Source organism: Agelaius tricolor, unplaced genomic scaffold (genome assembly GCF_023055355.1).
Source record: "Agelaius tricolor isolate 1412-34295 unplaced genomic scaffold, bAgeTri1.0.p SCAF_2, whole genome shotgun sequence".
Classification (NCBI taxonomy): Eukaryota; Metazoa; Chordata; class Aves; order Passeriformes; family Icteridae; genus Agelaius; species Agelaius tricolor.
This window is the reverse complement of record NW_027269262.1, coordinates 54839735-54855409: the sequence shown is the minus strand read 5'-3', so window position 1 is coordinate 54855409 and position 15675 is coordinate 54839735. Positions and strand designations below refer to the sequence as shown.

General features: G+C 33.7%; 1 protein-coding gene across 4 annotated transcripts in view; it reads right to left on the bottom strand.

The window, feature by feature from the left end:
• Nucleotides 1–15675, bottom strand: part of SNTG1 (syntrophin gamma 1) — a 319739-nt gene that overhangs the window by 125826 nt on the left and 178238 nt on the right. For 3 of the 4 annotated variants that reach the window (XM_071419263.1, XM_071419285.1, XM_071419267.1), the window contains exons 4-7: nt 12004–12060; nt 5987–6044; nt 3573–3616; nt 3424–3465 (exon numbers count right to left, since the gene is read on the bottom strand). In XM_071419263.1, the coding sequence (XP_071275364.1) occupies nt 3424–3465; nt 3573–3616; nt 5987–6044; nt 12004–12060 (201 nt within the window). The remainder of the gene's footprint in view (nt 1–3423; nt 3466–3572; nt 3617–5986; nt 6045–12003; nt 12061–15675) is intronic. The other variant, XM_071419276.1, reaches the window with a different exon arrangement.

The following is a 15675-nucleotide window of genomic DNA, read 5'->3' as shown; positions in this document are numbered from 1 at the left end:
AATAATCATATCTATTACTATGGATAACCACATCCACTAGGTGTGTGGACTGACAAGCTGTGCATTGTTAGACCATATTAATTAGACAAAGCCAAAACTCATAGGTCTGTCTCAGAATAATCTAAATTCAGGCTTTTAAGATTCTTATTGAAAAATTTAAAGGAGAGTCTACTGAAAAAGGAATAATTAAAACATCCTGAGTAAAAAAAACACCACAAACTTGTGTATTTAAACAGATATAATGGACTCTTCTTCTACATACAAGTTCATATTGCATTTTTTGGACTGAAATTGCCAGTTTGAGAGATGCCGAGAGATATTTTTTTTATATAAATTGCTAGCTTTTTTTTTTTTTTTGCAGCCTCCCCCTGTATTGACACTTCACCAGAGAGACCATGTCCTTACCTTACCACATGAGAGCACTAAGACTGAAGCAAAATTATCCGGTATTCAGTTGGGGCTCTTTACAACCCAAGAGAAACAACAAGCTTAGAGACAGTCCTTGATAGAAACTCATGATGTGCTTTCATGATATGAACAATATTTTCACCTTCTACAAGCAAAAAACTATGCTCAAGATTAAGTGATTCACCTATAGCTAAAAAAAAATAATCAGAAAGGAACCATGTAAAGAAATCCAGTAAGGTACACTAAGAACTGACTAAACCTACTTATCTAGGCTTATGAGTCTATTAGTCCATCCATCTATCTATCTAATGTCAAGAGTAATGAAAGACAATAAAGACAACAGATTGCCCACAATGTTAACTAAGATCACTGTACTTTGGGGAAAGAGTCTCCCTGCTATTAAAGATGCCTTGAGTTTGATTAAACTAACTAATTTTGAAACTCAAATCATTTTCTATACATAGTATGGTTATGCAGTAAAGCAAGATTAAATACCAGGGTCGACTAATCATCAGTTTCATACAATAGGCTGCAGTGATTATGCCACAGATTTTTTCACTGCAGAGCTATGAAGATATGACATATATTTAAAAAGTTTCCATAAGCAGCGACACATTTTGCATGTAGGAAAAGAATGAATGCTCATCAGAGTAACACTGTAGATAAAAGTCTGAATTTTTTACAGGTATCTTCAGCATTATCCACTGAAAAAAATTACCCACTAGTTTACAATGAAAATTTTCTAAGACATTAAGACAACCCAAACACTAACATCCTTACAGAACATTGTACCTGCTAAGCCATAATTAGGTACAGAAAAAATCAGAACAAAACAAAGCTACAAGTTCAGGTGTCCTGCAGAGCCATTGCAAAAGTGCCTAGATGCAATATGGATTGAAAATTAAGTTTCAACTCCTGTTCAACTCCCTGCTGCAAGCAACTAGGCTCCACATGCTTCTATTTACTCTGTATCACCTTCAGATCAGAGCTACAGATCCTGTATTTGATAAAGACCCCACAGGATAGAAGTCCAAGAGCAAGTCAAGCTGCAGAGGACGTGCTGCAGACAAAACCCTACCTGTGACTGCTGCTGGCACACCAGTTGATGTATTTACTCTTTACTGAGGGCTAAGCCTTAACCCACAGGTTACCACACAATGCAGAACCAGAAATATTTACCATTATTGCAGCTTTACAACAAATGTACTCCATAAACACGTAGCATATAACAGTGAATGTTTCTGAAAAAGAATGGACTATCAGAGTTCATTTACTTTGGCTTTTTTATTTATAGTATATATCACAACTCTTTTGTATATTTTTAATAAAATGTCATATGGAATTTTGATCCTATTTAAATATTTGTCAACATTTGCTATGAAATATTAAAAATTATTCTTAATCCTTAAAATAAGGATTTCATTTAGAACTTATTTGCTTCTTGAATTCCTAAACCATTTGCAAATACATAAATGCACATGCAAAACTGGTAAGATACTATTTTTTTAATTAATAGAGAATTATCTACAAGGAGCTTAAGAAGCAGATTATGTTAGATAAATAAGGTATAAATCAAAATTTAACATAACACTTGCTACTCCATGTCAATCCCCTCTTTCAACTTTTCCAAAACCTCTTTTCTTCCCATGAATGGGTTCCAACCTTATCATAAATACCCAAAAGATTCATGTATCATTGTGAGGGTTTAGGGAATGTCTCAGAAAACAGAAAATAAAATCCTGATGTCCTAACTTATTTTCAATCTGCATTCAAGTGTGCAAGGCTACTCTTTCAGCAATATCTTTCTCATGTTTTGTAATTCCAACATTTAAATGATAAATACTCCCCCCCTGAGATATTTTGCCATATTAATGCATGTTAAACAAATCAGCTGCAGTAAACTTATAAAATATTTACAACCTGATCATTGTTGCACAGACAAAACTTAAAAGCAATATAAATACAACTATTAACCAGTATATACAGAAGGGGGTATGATGAAGGCTCTGAAGAATGAAGCAGGATTTTCAGTAGATTTCCAAAAGGAAACAAGTGTGCAAAACACTCTGCAGAATAGTGCAGTGATCTAATCTTCAGCCTCCAATAAACTTCTTCATCAGAACTTCATCCATATTAACTCCTGCTTTCTATATCTGAACAGCACATATTCTGCTCTGTCATAGAGCAGAATGCTGGATGAAACACAAAGACTATCCTTGAATTGGCAGAGTCAGAAAGAGAAGCTTTCAAATATGTCCTTACTATGTTACTTTAAAAATACAGGTACAAATTCTATGGAGCTAAACAGGATTTAAAGGTAATTTATTTGGTAATCTTTTAATTTCTGGCATTTTTTTCTGAAATAAAGGGTTTTCTGCTTCTGAAAGTATTTAAGAAGAGTCAAAAAAAATATGGCTAAAGTACATGATGCATTTAGCAAATCTGATTCACCAGTGGAACCAGACTACTACAGATCTCTCAAAATTTCTTCTCTAGAAGAAATCTCCTTAATAATTTTTTTTTATTTACTCAAAATGATAGCATCTTAACTAAAGGAGAAGAGCACCCTCATAAGGAACAGCCAGGGGATGAGTGGCAGATGAATAGTTTTCTCTCATTTTTTAAATAGGATTAAAAGTAACCAAACAACAAATCTCCAACATAGTGCAAATTACAGCTGTTGAAATTAAAATGACCCCACACAGCCAGAAAGGTGTAGCACTGCTGAAATTTGACAGCTATTAGCTGGAAGAAGAAATGCTGGAATTTGTACAGCTCAAATCTTCATAATAAAACAATCACCTTTAATATAGAAAATCCTATCTGAGAAGAACAATTACACAGATTTAGGAAGAAGAGATTGCACTTTGTTGCTTGTCATGTTAGAAGGTACAGGCATATTTGTTTAGGAATAACAATAAAACAGCTGATGCCACTGCATTGCTATCAGCATACACTATCATTTCAGCAACTACAAAAGACAAAAAAAGTAGACTAAAAAACAGAAAAGCTCACCACTTCTTCATGCCTGCATTTTCTCACATTAATTCCATTAATCTGTTATTAAAAAGATAAAGAGAAGACTTACTCTACATTTCATAAGCATAGATTTCATTTCACTTTTCTAGAAAATTACAGACAGAATAATTTGCAGTTTTACTCACCTGTAGAATTGCATCTCCTATAAAGAGCAAACCTGAAAGTTCCGCTGAAAACAGAAAGCATATTTTTCACTCACTTTGTACAAAATATCCAACATTTTGTGTACAAAAAATTTTATTTAATTTAATGTTTTTGCATTATCTTTTAAAATTTCAAACAAAAAACATGATAAAAACTTCAACATAAAACTTCCAATAAAATTACTTGTATTTTCCTTTTACAACCCAAAATACTTGTGTATCAGTGTTACAATAAAAGAAGCTATTTAGCTCAAGCACACAACTATGAAACTTCTTCCATCAGTCACTAGCACCTTTCAGGCCATTCTGGTAAGGTGGAACATATTTTTCTGAATAGAAAATGACTGCAGGACTAGGTGTTATTTGCCTGAGAAAGATAATTTCTTACAAAGAGAAAAAAGCAACATGGAAACTCCAGAGATACTTATGAATAACAAATTTAATTTTTAGATTTTTACCAAAGATAAAGGACCTTTTAGATCTTGCATCTTTGATAAGTCTGATAAATAATAGGAACAATTAATGCTGGACAACACTTACATATGCTGAAGAGCTAGAAAGTCAATATATTGTAAAGAAATCACCAGTCAAACTGAATGTGATTTTAAGAACAAAGTTGCATCACAATTTTATAAAATCTAATTCTACACTTCCAATTTTTAAACACTGTGCTCCATTTCAGAGCTATCTCATTCAAATATACCTTATAAGCACACCAGAAATATAACAAAGATTCTTTGTCTGTAAAGGCATTAAAAACCTTTGAGAACATGAACATGAGAATTATGGGATATTAACAGATTACATGTAATTTTTACCTATAGTACTCCATATCAACATAGAAGAGACTGTCTGGAAAAAGCTAGTATCAGACTTGATCCAAAAACTTTACTTATTTACATGAGCTGCAACACTGGAATCAATATTGATGTAAATTATGATACTCAAGTCCTTGCTTGGTGGAATGATCCTATTAGCTGTATTTAAAAATGGATGGTTAAATTATTGCAGGACAGATATTCTGATTTATTTTGAGGCATAGGCTTTGGGTCAAACAGCATTTTCTCTATCAAAGTTCTCTAGTCCAGGAACACAGCATGACACTTTCTACATCACAAGACAGCAGTCTCCTACAAAAGAGATATCCCTCAAACTAGCTCTGCAAAAATCAGCAATATTTTTACTGAAAGCAGTTATGGAAATTATATCACATCTAGGTATTGGGGCTAGAAACAATGCAACAGCTACTGCAGCAAAAAAACTAATGACAGAAATAAAATTGCACTTCAGTGTGCTCAATTAGACTTAAGTATATCTTTCTTATTTTTCCTGCAGTGCTTAATAGCATTTTAATAGGTACTGCACGTAATATATGCCACATCTTTATGTATTAGTTACGTGTGTACTGAAAAGACTGTAGTCACAAGTATAAATTCTTAAGGTTAACTTTATTGCCTTCCTTAGGGGTGCATTCCATGCTTCTCCTTATTCTCCCTAACTCCAACTTTCACATCTACCTTTCAAGGTTGGCTTTTGGTTCTCAGTATGCTGATTCTTCCATACTTCTCTATCTGAGTGGGTGAGTAAGAGACTTTTTTTTTTTTTATACTGACACATTTTAGTTCAGTAGGAGGAGAAGCTGAGTTCTAGAATTATTGCATTACAGATGGAGGGGAATGTTTCCACGTTGGCATTTCTGGCCTTACACAAATACATACAAACATAAGATATTAAGTACACATTATTAGTACTGGTTCACAACCTTCCTCCTTCATACTTGTGCACATCTTAAGCTGTTCAACTATTATCCATGTATCACTCCAATAATTTCAAAATGTTGCCAGTTAAATCAATACAGAAATTCAGCACCAGTTCTGTTACTATTAAAAATAAGTATGGCCAAAACTTTATGCAGTACTTAAAGTACTCTAAATACAACCTGAGTATCCAGGTTAAAAAGTCATGAATTCTCCTGCTGCGTTACTATGATTTAAGAGCCAAACATTCAATCTGCTACAATTTCCAGACAATAATTACTGGGAAGTCAAAGCCACTAAATCATTGCCAAATTTATTAAACATTTTCATTCTATTGATACTTTCCTATTGCTTTTCTATAATTTCTATTTATTTTCTAATACTTTCCTATTACTTTACTATTTCTATTTTCTAAAAAATGAAAATAAAAATTGAAGACTTTAAAAATATTCCAAATATCAATTCTGTACTTTTTCAGAAAAAGTTTCTGAGGAAGAGAAAGATCATAAAGACATAGGAGAGAAAGGGTTCAACAACAGTATTTGTTTTAACATTGACTGGAAATCTCAAGATTCTTCAAGATCTTTTTCTAAAGGGAACATTAAAGTACAGTGTAATAAGCTGATACCTGATACCCACCTCTTTGTTCTTTGGAAATCTTAGAAATGACCACTGGAATATTATGTTCTGCTCCACCCTGAAAACAAAATAAATGGCAATCTTTGTCAGTCACTAAAAACATCTTTTTGCTTAAAGTTATATTTTACCCTTTCTCTAAATGCAGTTTTTAGAGAGACTGAGCAAATAACTCTGATTCTGCACTTCTTTTTCTAATGAACATTTGACTGTGATTAATTCCTTATTGTTTCACATAAAGAAGTTCTCAGTTGCCATCATTAGCTCAGGAAGTGAATTCAGAACTCTACCAGACATGAAGGACATCAGTTTCTGTGAATTCTGGAGAGCCTAATGTATGAAATGTGTCCTGTAAAAGCAGAATGGACATCCAACTATAATGGCAATCACACTGTGACCACTTAGTTTTCATGCTGGCAAGGAGGTAAACAAAAGCACAAGAAAGGAGGTTTGGACTTTTCATGTCAAAAGCAGCCTTTATTTGTTTCTGTCTGTCACATAAGCACAAAGAGTGAGGAAAGCAGTGGCATAAGTAATATGAAACAGAAAAAGAAGCATTAAGAAATGGAACAGTAGGTGTTCAATAACGGGGAGAAATAAAGGAAAACCAGGTGATAGTTTCAACAGTTCGACAACAATTGAATGCTGTTGCTTCATTCAATTTATCCTGTTGGGACTGGAAATATTTGTGGTGCTTAAGAACAAAGTAATAAAAGTAAAGATTAAATGAAAAAGAAATTCAAAGGAAGGTAAAGGCAAAAATACAGAGAGACACAAATACTTTTTCCTCTGCCAAGAGCATCAAAGCATACACTCAAATGCAAGCTGTACAAATTCAGGTCACCAGATACCAATGTCTGCCACACTGTTGTTTTGACTAGGAATACTGGTTAAGTGTTTTCTTACTCTTCTTTTCTGCAGACAGATTTTACTTTGGAAATGATGGCTTTTTTAGGTCCAGGCACCCTGTGTCAAGTTGTGAAAAGGACTGACACAGGTATTTCAACCCCTAAGGAACAGCACACATCCCTTCTTCATGCAATATCAAAGTGTTTGAAACTGAACAGACTCCTGCACTCAACACCTCCTTCTGTCATGGAATAAAGATTGATTTCCTGTGTAGCCACAGAATGCTAAATAGGATAAATTTTCCTTTTGCTATTGGCTATCAATGCAAATGTCCCTAAAAACACTGAGTTAATGGGGATCTCAGTAATATTACAACAATTATATGTCTACAGGTAAAGTTCTTCTCGCATTGCATGAGATAAGTGTTGACAAGCATGGAACGTATCATCACTATATCTTGTTGAATATCTTTCAATAGTTTTCACCAGAAGAACAGCAACAGTAAAAGCTGGCTTCACTGCAGATAATGAGTTCAAGCTCACTAAATTCATAAGTTTCAACCTATACCCTCCAAATTTTCTAGTCACATGTAAATTTAATTTCTTCAAAACTTTTCAAAAAAACAGAAAAAATAACTGTGTCACTTTCTTCCTAAGCCTCCAGTGTTACACACATGTTGCACCATCCAGGATACTTAAAGCCCAGCAAAGAAATGTGAGGTTTTAAAGTACCTCCCTGTCTCCTTAGATCTGAGGTTCCATTAAAGTAGGAAATTAACTTTATTACTAAGCCAGCCTGCAATGCATACAACATGATTATTCCTCTCTCATTGTATTGAATCTACTTAAACCCATTTACACTAAAGATCTGAGGAAGCTTTCAGTACTTTCCTACTGAAGAGAATTATCTCATCCGAGTCTGACCTGTATGAAGGCTTCTTTTCAAATCAGTAAAAGTATGTAGTACCTGCTGTTCTAAGAAAAAAAAAAAAATCAAAACTGGAAACAGCAAACAGTTGGCCAACTACCTATACCCAGCCACTCTTAGCAATTTGTAGCAAACTGTGTGTATTCTGCCAACACCTTGTTGAATACTACTTCAGGTTGACATTGCATCCTGCATTCTCCATACCTGATTCTCTGTCCTGTAGAGGAAAAAGTGTATGCATGTCTAAAATCTGGTTTTCTGTCTCAGGGGATACTCTTGGGAAGAAACCTCTGGGAACAGAGGCAACTTTTTCACTGCTTTACGTTTTCTCTTCCTCCAGTACAAACATGTAGTTATAACCTCAGACCAGAGGGTGGACAGAAATACATCAAATAGTGGTGTTGAAGACTTAATGGCTCAGACCTCTGCCAGACTCTAACAATGATCTTTGTCAAGCAAATGTTCTTTGTCATTTTTCCTCAAGCAGGGATAAACCTGGAATGACAGCAGCTTCCCACCTGCAGAGGTGGTCCTGCTAGACGAGGCAGAGGAAGCTCTAATCATTGGCAGCTGTTTGAAGGTCACTGTCCTGAATGTTGGCCACTACTGGTGAGAGGTCACCCACACCTCCTTTCAAAGTGTCACACCATACACTCCTAAAGATTTTTTCTTATCCCAGTTTTTATGTGTGAGGGGTTTTTTTCAGAAGTTTTTGACATATGAAAAATAGGGCAATTGAAAGCAGTAACTTTATTGACAAAGGCTGGGGGTTTTTGGTTCTGAGTATAACAAGGGAATCAGCTTTCTATTTTCTAAAAAAAGAGTTTATAAAAGATCAGACCAATTGTTGGACTTTACGATCATCAGAGTTAGACAATGTTGGGAACTATGACTTCATAGTAAAAGGAAGCATTTCCACTAGCAAAAATAGCTTTAAGGTCTATGGACACTGAATTTTTCAATTGAGTTAAATTGGAAAGTCAAACTGAATCTCAGAAGATCTGTTATGCTGTTCACCATTTTAAAAGAATGATCAAAAACAGAGGAAGAATAATGGCAGTGTACTGAGTCCTGGTAGACAGAAGTCAGACCAGGTAAACCAAAAACCTCAATTTGTTTAATGAACTCTCAATTTTGTTGCCTATTTCTTCAGGAACACTACACTCCAATTATTGCAAAACAGGATGTTCTTTCAGAAATCATACAGTGAGCAGCCTCTTTTGTCAAGGCTCTGCATCTCAAACTTGTCAGAGATGTGATAAATGACTTAAATACTACACTTTCCAAATTCTATGTCTATGTCTATTCCTCCACACAAACATTTAACAGGAGGCTTCAGAAAAGAGAAAATCGTTCCTTCAGAAGAGTGTAAACCAGAGCAGGTCTGCTTCAAATTCAATCACAGTTTCACCACTAACTTCAGCTAAGACGCACAGCAGAACACCAGGTTTTCAAACCCTAAGAGAGTGGATTATAATCTATTTCTTAAAGGTCTGAAGTTTAGGTCTTGGACAAAAGTCAACCTTACAAACAGGGTTTTTCTTAAGCAGTTAGCTGAATTTCTGATTTTTACAAATATAGTTGGAACATCCAAGTTATAAGAGAAGAGTTTCTTTCATAGGTTAAAAAAAAATTAGTTTAATTTTGGAATTATTAAGAATTTGTTCTCTGCTCTCCAGAAAAAGAATAATTCCAAGGGTTCAAAATACTTGCAGTGGGATAAAACATTTTTAAAATTTATTCAAGAGAAAGTTGAAAGGTGACTTTTTCATGGGAGTTTTCTGACAGTAAATGGATGTTTTAAGTTAGTACAAAAAAAAAAGACAAGATAAAGCCCCAGACCTGATAGCTGAAACTAGGCAAATTCATAACCAAGCCCAAGCAAGTATTCTCAAGTGAGTGTCATTAATCACTGTATAGCTGTAATTAACACCTCAGATAAACACCATCCTCTGACATACATCACAGCCAGAAAGCAAGTCCTCAAATAATCCGTCTTTAATTATTCTGGGAGTAGTAAGACAACAGAAGCTACTGTAGTTTGAGGGGCTATGGAAGTTACTGACACAAGGAGGAGAGGCCTCAGTGCTTCTCACTTCTCCAGGGTGACTTGTAGACCTCTACTTTCTGGCACAAATTCAAAATAACTACATTTGTATTTAAAATTAATCTTTTAATATAAGTTTTTTATTAAAGTTTAGGAATCTTATAAAACAAAACAAAAACATAGCAGCAAACTTGTATTCATCTGCAAGAAGCAAACCATGATTGAACTTTAAACAGAAAACTGGCACCTTTCAGAGTATTTGGGGACTGACATGTCATTCCATGCCATAAATAAAAAATCTATTTCAGTGAGTCTTCATGAAGTTTGCCTACTAAACTAAAAAATAAAAATTACTGTAAGTTCCCATTCTAAGTTGTTTTTTACACTAGTTTAAAATTATAATAATAGAATTTGTTAATTTTTTTTTCAGACTGTGTTGGCTTTCCAACTGCTTGTCCATCTTTGTGAGAATGTAGAACTACAAACAAAGGGACTTAGCAAAAAAGGTCCAACAAACATTGATTTTTTAAAAAATAAGTAATTTTAAAGTAATAAATCATGCTAGCTGAAACACAGCAACAGAGCATCTTGGACCACAGAATTCAACTTTTCATTTTCATTATCTAATCTGTGCCATCCAAACAAGTTTGAGTTTCCTTTTTTTAAAGAGAACTCTTTGCTCTTTAATGACATTTTTGAAGGGATTTCATCACCTGATTGCTAGTTATTTAAAAAAATTTAAAATTGTCTATTCACACCTGACTTTATGTATCTTCACCTTTCCAATACTTTGATTAATTTTGATCAAAATGTCTATGACATAAAATAATCATAGAAAATAAATATCTTACTCTAAAAAGTTAAGAATAACTATTAATTTAAGAAAGACTGTTGGATATTCTCTATTTTATATTTCTAAGTGATGTTTTATTTTATGCAATGTACATAATACTTAAATAATGTGATCTTGAGATTGTCAGTGATATTAATTCTAAATAGCTCATTGTAAAGTATATGTAAAAATCAAGTTTCTTGACTCTTGAGATTTGCTCTCCAATCATCTGAAGTCCTTACTGTAACCAGTTACTTCTTAGCAGCATTTAAATAAAACCACCTTTACCCATACACTTGATTTTACACTGACATTCATTTCTTCATTATTATTCAGTGTACTGTAACCTATAATGATACCAGAGAGGGAAAAAACCTTCAATGTTGTTGACCAAACTGATGAGAAACTCAGGTGACAAAATAGCAATTAGTTTCTCTTGAACAGAGGTCTTCATGGGTCAACAAGATAACAGCAAGTGCACGAAGACTTTTTTAAAAATTAATACTTCTATTCAGTCATATTCTTATCAATGACAACACAAATGCACGTTAATCCTTCTTATGAGTCACTTATAAGGTCACTACTAGCAGATGTCATAGGAAAATCTATACTTTCACTTTATATGCATAATTTAGTCCTCTTTGCATTCATGTGAAGTACACTTCATTTTTTCCATTGCTATCTTGAGACTGAGAACTGCTGTGTGTAGAAGATAAAATTAATCTTGTGTTGTCTACACTCAGACTCAAAGCTAAGGTAAAGTTTTCAAAATCATACATTACAATGACAAAAATTATTAACCCTTCCTCCCTCTCCTAAAAAGGATCACCTACACTTGTATATGTTCTTAAATCTTACTGACAAAAGCAAAACCACAGTAACATGATAAACTGCTATCTGGGCTTGATATAGAGAAAAATAAACAATACAAGCAGGCAATAACACTTTCTGTCCCACTAATGAATTGCAATGGATTAATGTGATATTCTTTGTAGCAGAATTGATGATGAACTTATTGGCTGCTCCTTGTGCCTGCCACTGTAATTTAGCATTCATTAATAACTATTTAAATTAGAGAAAAGCTGAACAAGTACAGTCTATACAGTTAAAAACACTTCTCAACTCTTACATCAAACCTTATTACAGAGTTGGTCAGCTTGAATTTTAAGGGAATGATTGCCTTCCATTCCATAGTGTAGCAGAGCTCTAGTTGCCTGCTGTAACAGTATCTAACATACAAGAATATGTTTCCTGTCTTGTTTCTAGTCCTCTAAAATAGTTTGGACTCATTAACAGTAACATTGACTATATACAAAGACATGCTTTGTGTAATAGGTAATAAATAGACCAAAAATATCATCTTACCTTTATACTTAATCCAAATCCTCCTACAGTCTGTCTTCTAATTGTTACTGTTCTTTCCTGGAAAAAAAGAAATCAAGTTTTGCTAGATTTAATGTCTTCTGCCAAAACAACTATATTCATGCTTCAATAAGTTTTTTCAACATTGATTTTTGTTGTTTTAATGAAGTTCTGAGTTCCTGAACAGAAAATCCCATGAAACCTATGCTCCACAGGAAAAAGACAAAGCCTGGAAGAAGAGATCCTGTCTCAAAAAAAAAACAACAAAAAAATTGTTCAATTCACACTATACTGGCAAGTACTGCAATGCTTTAAAAAAACCCAGAACTTTGGAGTTGGACAATTATGGTACAACACACACATTTCAGAGGTTAAGGCCTTGACTAGTTCTAAACTGGTCCCATCTGCAGGTTGATCACTCCATGTTGAAGTACATACAGTTCACGCCTGTAGTGCATTTCTCAATTCAGTTTCATCTGAAAGGAAAACAACTTGTGCATGCCAAGATCACTCACTGGTGTGAACCAAAGCCTAACAAGGACACACATTGCATGAATTCACTTCAAAGCACAGTAATGATCCAAATTAAAACAAAACAAAACCAAAAACCACCTGAAGCTAATAGAAAACCAGCCGCTGTTGATCTCAGAGCAATAGTTTAAAAATCATAAGCCATAACCTACAACTATTAAAGCAGCCCATCTTTTTCCTTTTAGTGCTTGTCTAAAAATTTGTGCTGTAAAAATTGTAGGCTACTATCTGTCTTAGATATAAACATTTACAAAAAAGACGTTTTTGGGTTTTTTTTCCTACTCTCTCTGTTGACTTTATAACTATAGATCATTTAGAATTAGTACATTTAGGTAGTGGTAAAATAATGTATTAGCAGATATACCATATATCCAGATTCAGATACATCAATTTTGTAGATTTTTGAATGCTCTCTACATATGGTCTAGATTTGATACTCATTTAATTACCTATATATTTATTGCATGGCATAAGTCTGCATGCATGTTACATTTAATTATATTTATTTCAGCACAATTAGCATAGATAGTCAGTGTCAGTCAGATTTAAATAGATCATCAGAAATGTAGCAGTGACAGGAAGGATGAAATACATACAGATTTTTTTGTTCTTCCTTACTTCATTTACAGAAAGGAAAAAAAAGGAGGTACCATATAAAAGTTTTGGAAAACTGTTATTTCAGAAATTTGGTGAAAATTAAGCCACCTTGTTTCCTTTTTCACATTTGTGACAAATATGAACTAAGCAACTGTGGAAAGAGCAAGTGTAAACTCCAATGTTTTGGACTGAAAGACAAAATGGATTGCCTAAAATGAGACAACCATTTATTTACGTAGGCTAATGCTTGCAAAATGCTTGCAAATATTTATTCTAACTAAAAGGTATATATTTTGCTGTTAAATAGCCAAACACTTCAAATTTTATTTTTGACATAAACCTCTAAAAAGGAACTTTTATAATGGAGTTCCTACAGACTGGGTTAAGGCCACAGACTGTACTCAGAAAACCTAGAAAACCTTTTGTCTGTCACAGTATCAGATAGCAGGTAATAGTGCTGACAATATATTCAGGATAAACCAATACAGGCCACAGTCTCATGTGTGGTCTAAGCTGAGTATACATAAATGAACAGAAAACACTCAGCTGTGGCTCCACTGGGAGCTGTATTTTTCCTGTTAACTTTATCTTGTTTCCACCTCCAGCTTGTGCTGAACATGGAGTTAAGAACATGAACTTGACTTGTACACTCTAGTCAATATATTCTGTTATTTTTTCTTATACAGGTTCAAATCAAATAGAACACACTTGTGCTAATATGACATTGAAAAATAGCAACCTTTCACTAAACTGGCTTGAACTGGCTATTGTTACATCAACCACGAATGGAATAAAGGACAACATGAGGATTAAATTTCAAACAAAGTAATATTCTCAGTGAAAAACATGTAACTTCATAAAGTTTGTAGTTCATGATGTGTCAGTAGTCACTGTAAATACTGACATCTGATCATATACTAAGCTGAAGCCACATTTTTAAAAACCTAACAGAAAACTATGCTGAAGAATTTTTCTGTCCTTGTTGTCTTTCTTAGCTCAACACGCGCCTAAGTACCCATAAAAAAGTACTCACATAAAAGAGATAATAAAATGTACTTTTTGGTTTTCACCAAAGGCAGAATCAAGATAGTTTCAAGCAAAGGCAGACTATCAGACTTCAAGATAATCCTGAAAACACTTGATCCTGGGTCTTCTGTGAGTTTGCCAGTGCTGTCTGACAGAAAACTAGAAAGATTTCACACTGGAGTTCAGCACTACTTCTTTATGTGAAAAAAGTCATGTTAGCATGGAAGATTTTCTAAATAGGCAAAACTGTATAGATGTAAGGGAGGAAACCTGAAAAATTTCAAGACACTTTTTCAGCTCAGCATAATGTATCAGAGGGTTTTGTCTAGTATTTTTTCTAGGTTCTTTTTTATCTCCATTGAAAATTGATCTTAAATATTTTGGGACCAGAGAGTTACTGAACTGAATTTCACTTCAAAAACATATTGCAACCTAGATTCACTTGAGTGATGTGTAATGTGAGGGGAAGGCACTGCATTGTATTCAATCCAGGCTAAATCAACACATCTCTCAGTTTTACAAAAAAGAAATAATACTTTACTTATATGCAGAATTACATTTTCTTTACATCAAGTTAGCTAACAATAACAAACATGCAAATGATCTTCAAAAGTACAAACCAGAATTACATACAAGTTGTATGTTTCTTTAGTAAACTATCAATAATCCCCTAGTCTGCAATTTAAAATCCCATATAAACCTCATAGCAAAACAGCATTTCCAGAACAGTTAGAAGCAGACATTTCAGACACCTGAATTTTGGTTTGGGACAAAGCCCCAGCTCTAATCAGCCATTGTTCCATGCAACTTTATTTTTGTAATAGATATAGAAAAATAAACACATTCAATCCTGGCAGGTCAAAGCAGGTGTCCAAATTAGGTATTAATCAACTGCATCAAATATAGAGGCAGAATGTCAAATTTAGCTTGAAAAAGATAAATCCATCCCTTTTGAATTACAAAGTAACTTGAATCAGTATTTTGATGATAGATACTTGCTTTGAAATGTTTTGGCAATAAACTCTTTTGTCTAAGTAAGTTTATAATTTGATTTGCACATGATTTATTTTATGTAACCCTCAAAAACCCCAAACCAAGCTTAGCTTTCAGTGCCATTTTCAACCCAGGTGAATGGAATATACCCTTGTCAGCAAAACAATATATTTTAATGTAAAGTATTTTTACTATAATGATTAATGCACAAAATAAATTTAACCGGCAATCTGAAGCAAATTATTTTGTTCTGATGCCTTTAATTCACAATTCAAGTGAACAATAACAATAATAAAATGCTTTTCTCTGGTCTAATAGCTTTAAGGTCTTAAAAAGATTTATAACTATTCATTAATAAAACACAGCAAGAACTCTGGAGGCAAAAACTTTTGTACAAGTGATAAAGTGCTCTAAGTATCCTGACTATTTTGTTGTTCAGGTTAAAAATACTGATGTTCTGTTGATTCTCTATTAATATTTTTATGCATTCCCCTCTTTTTGCATGACATGATAGTCTATGAATTTGCA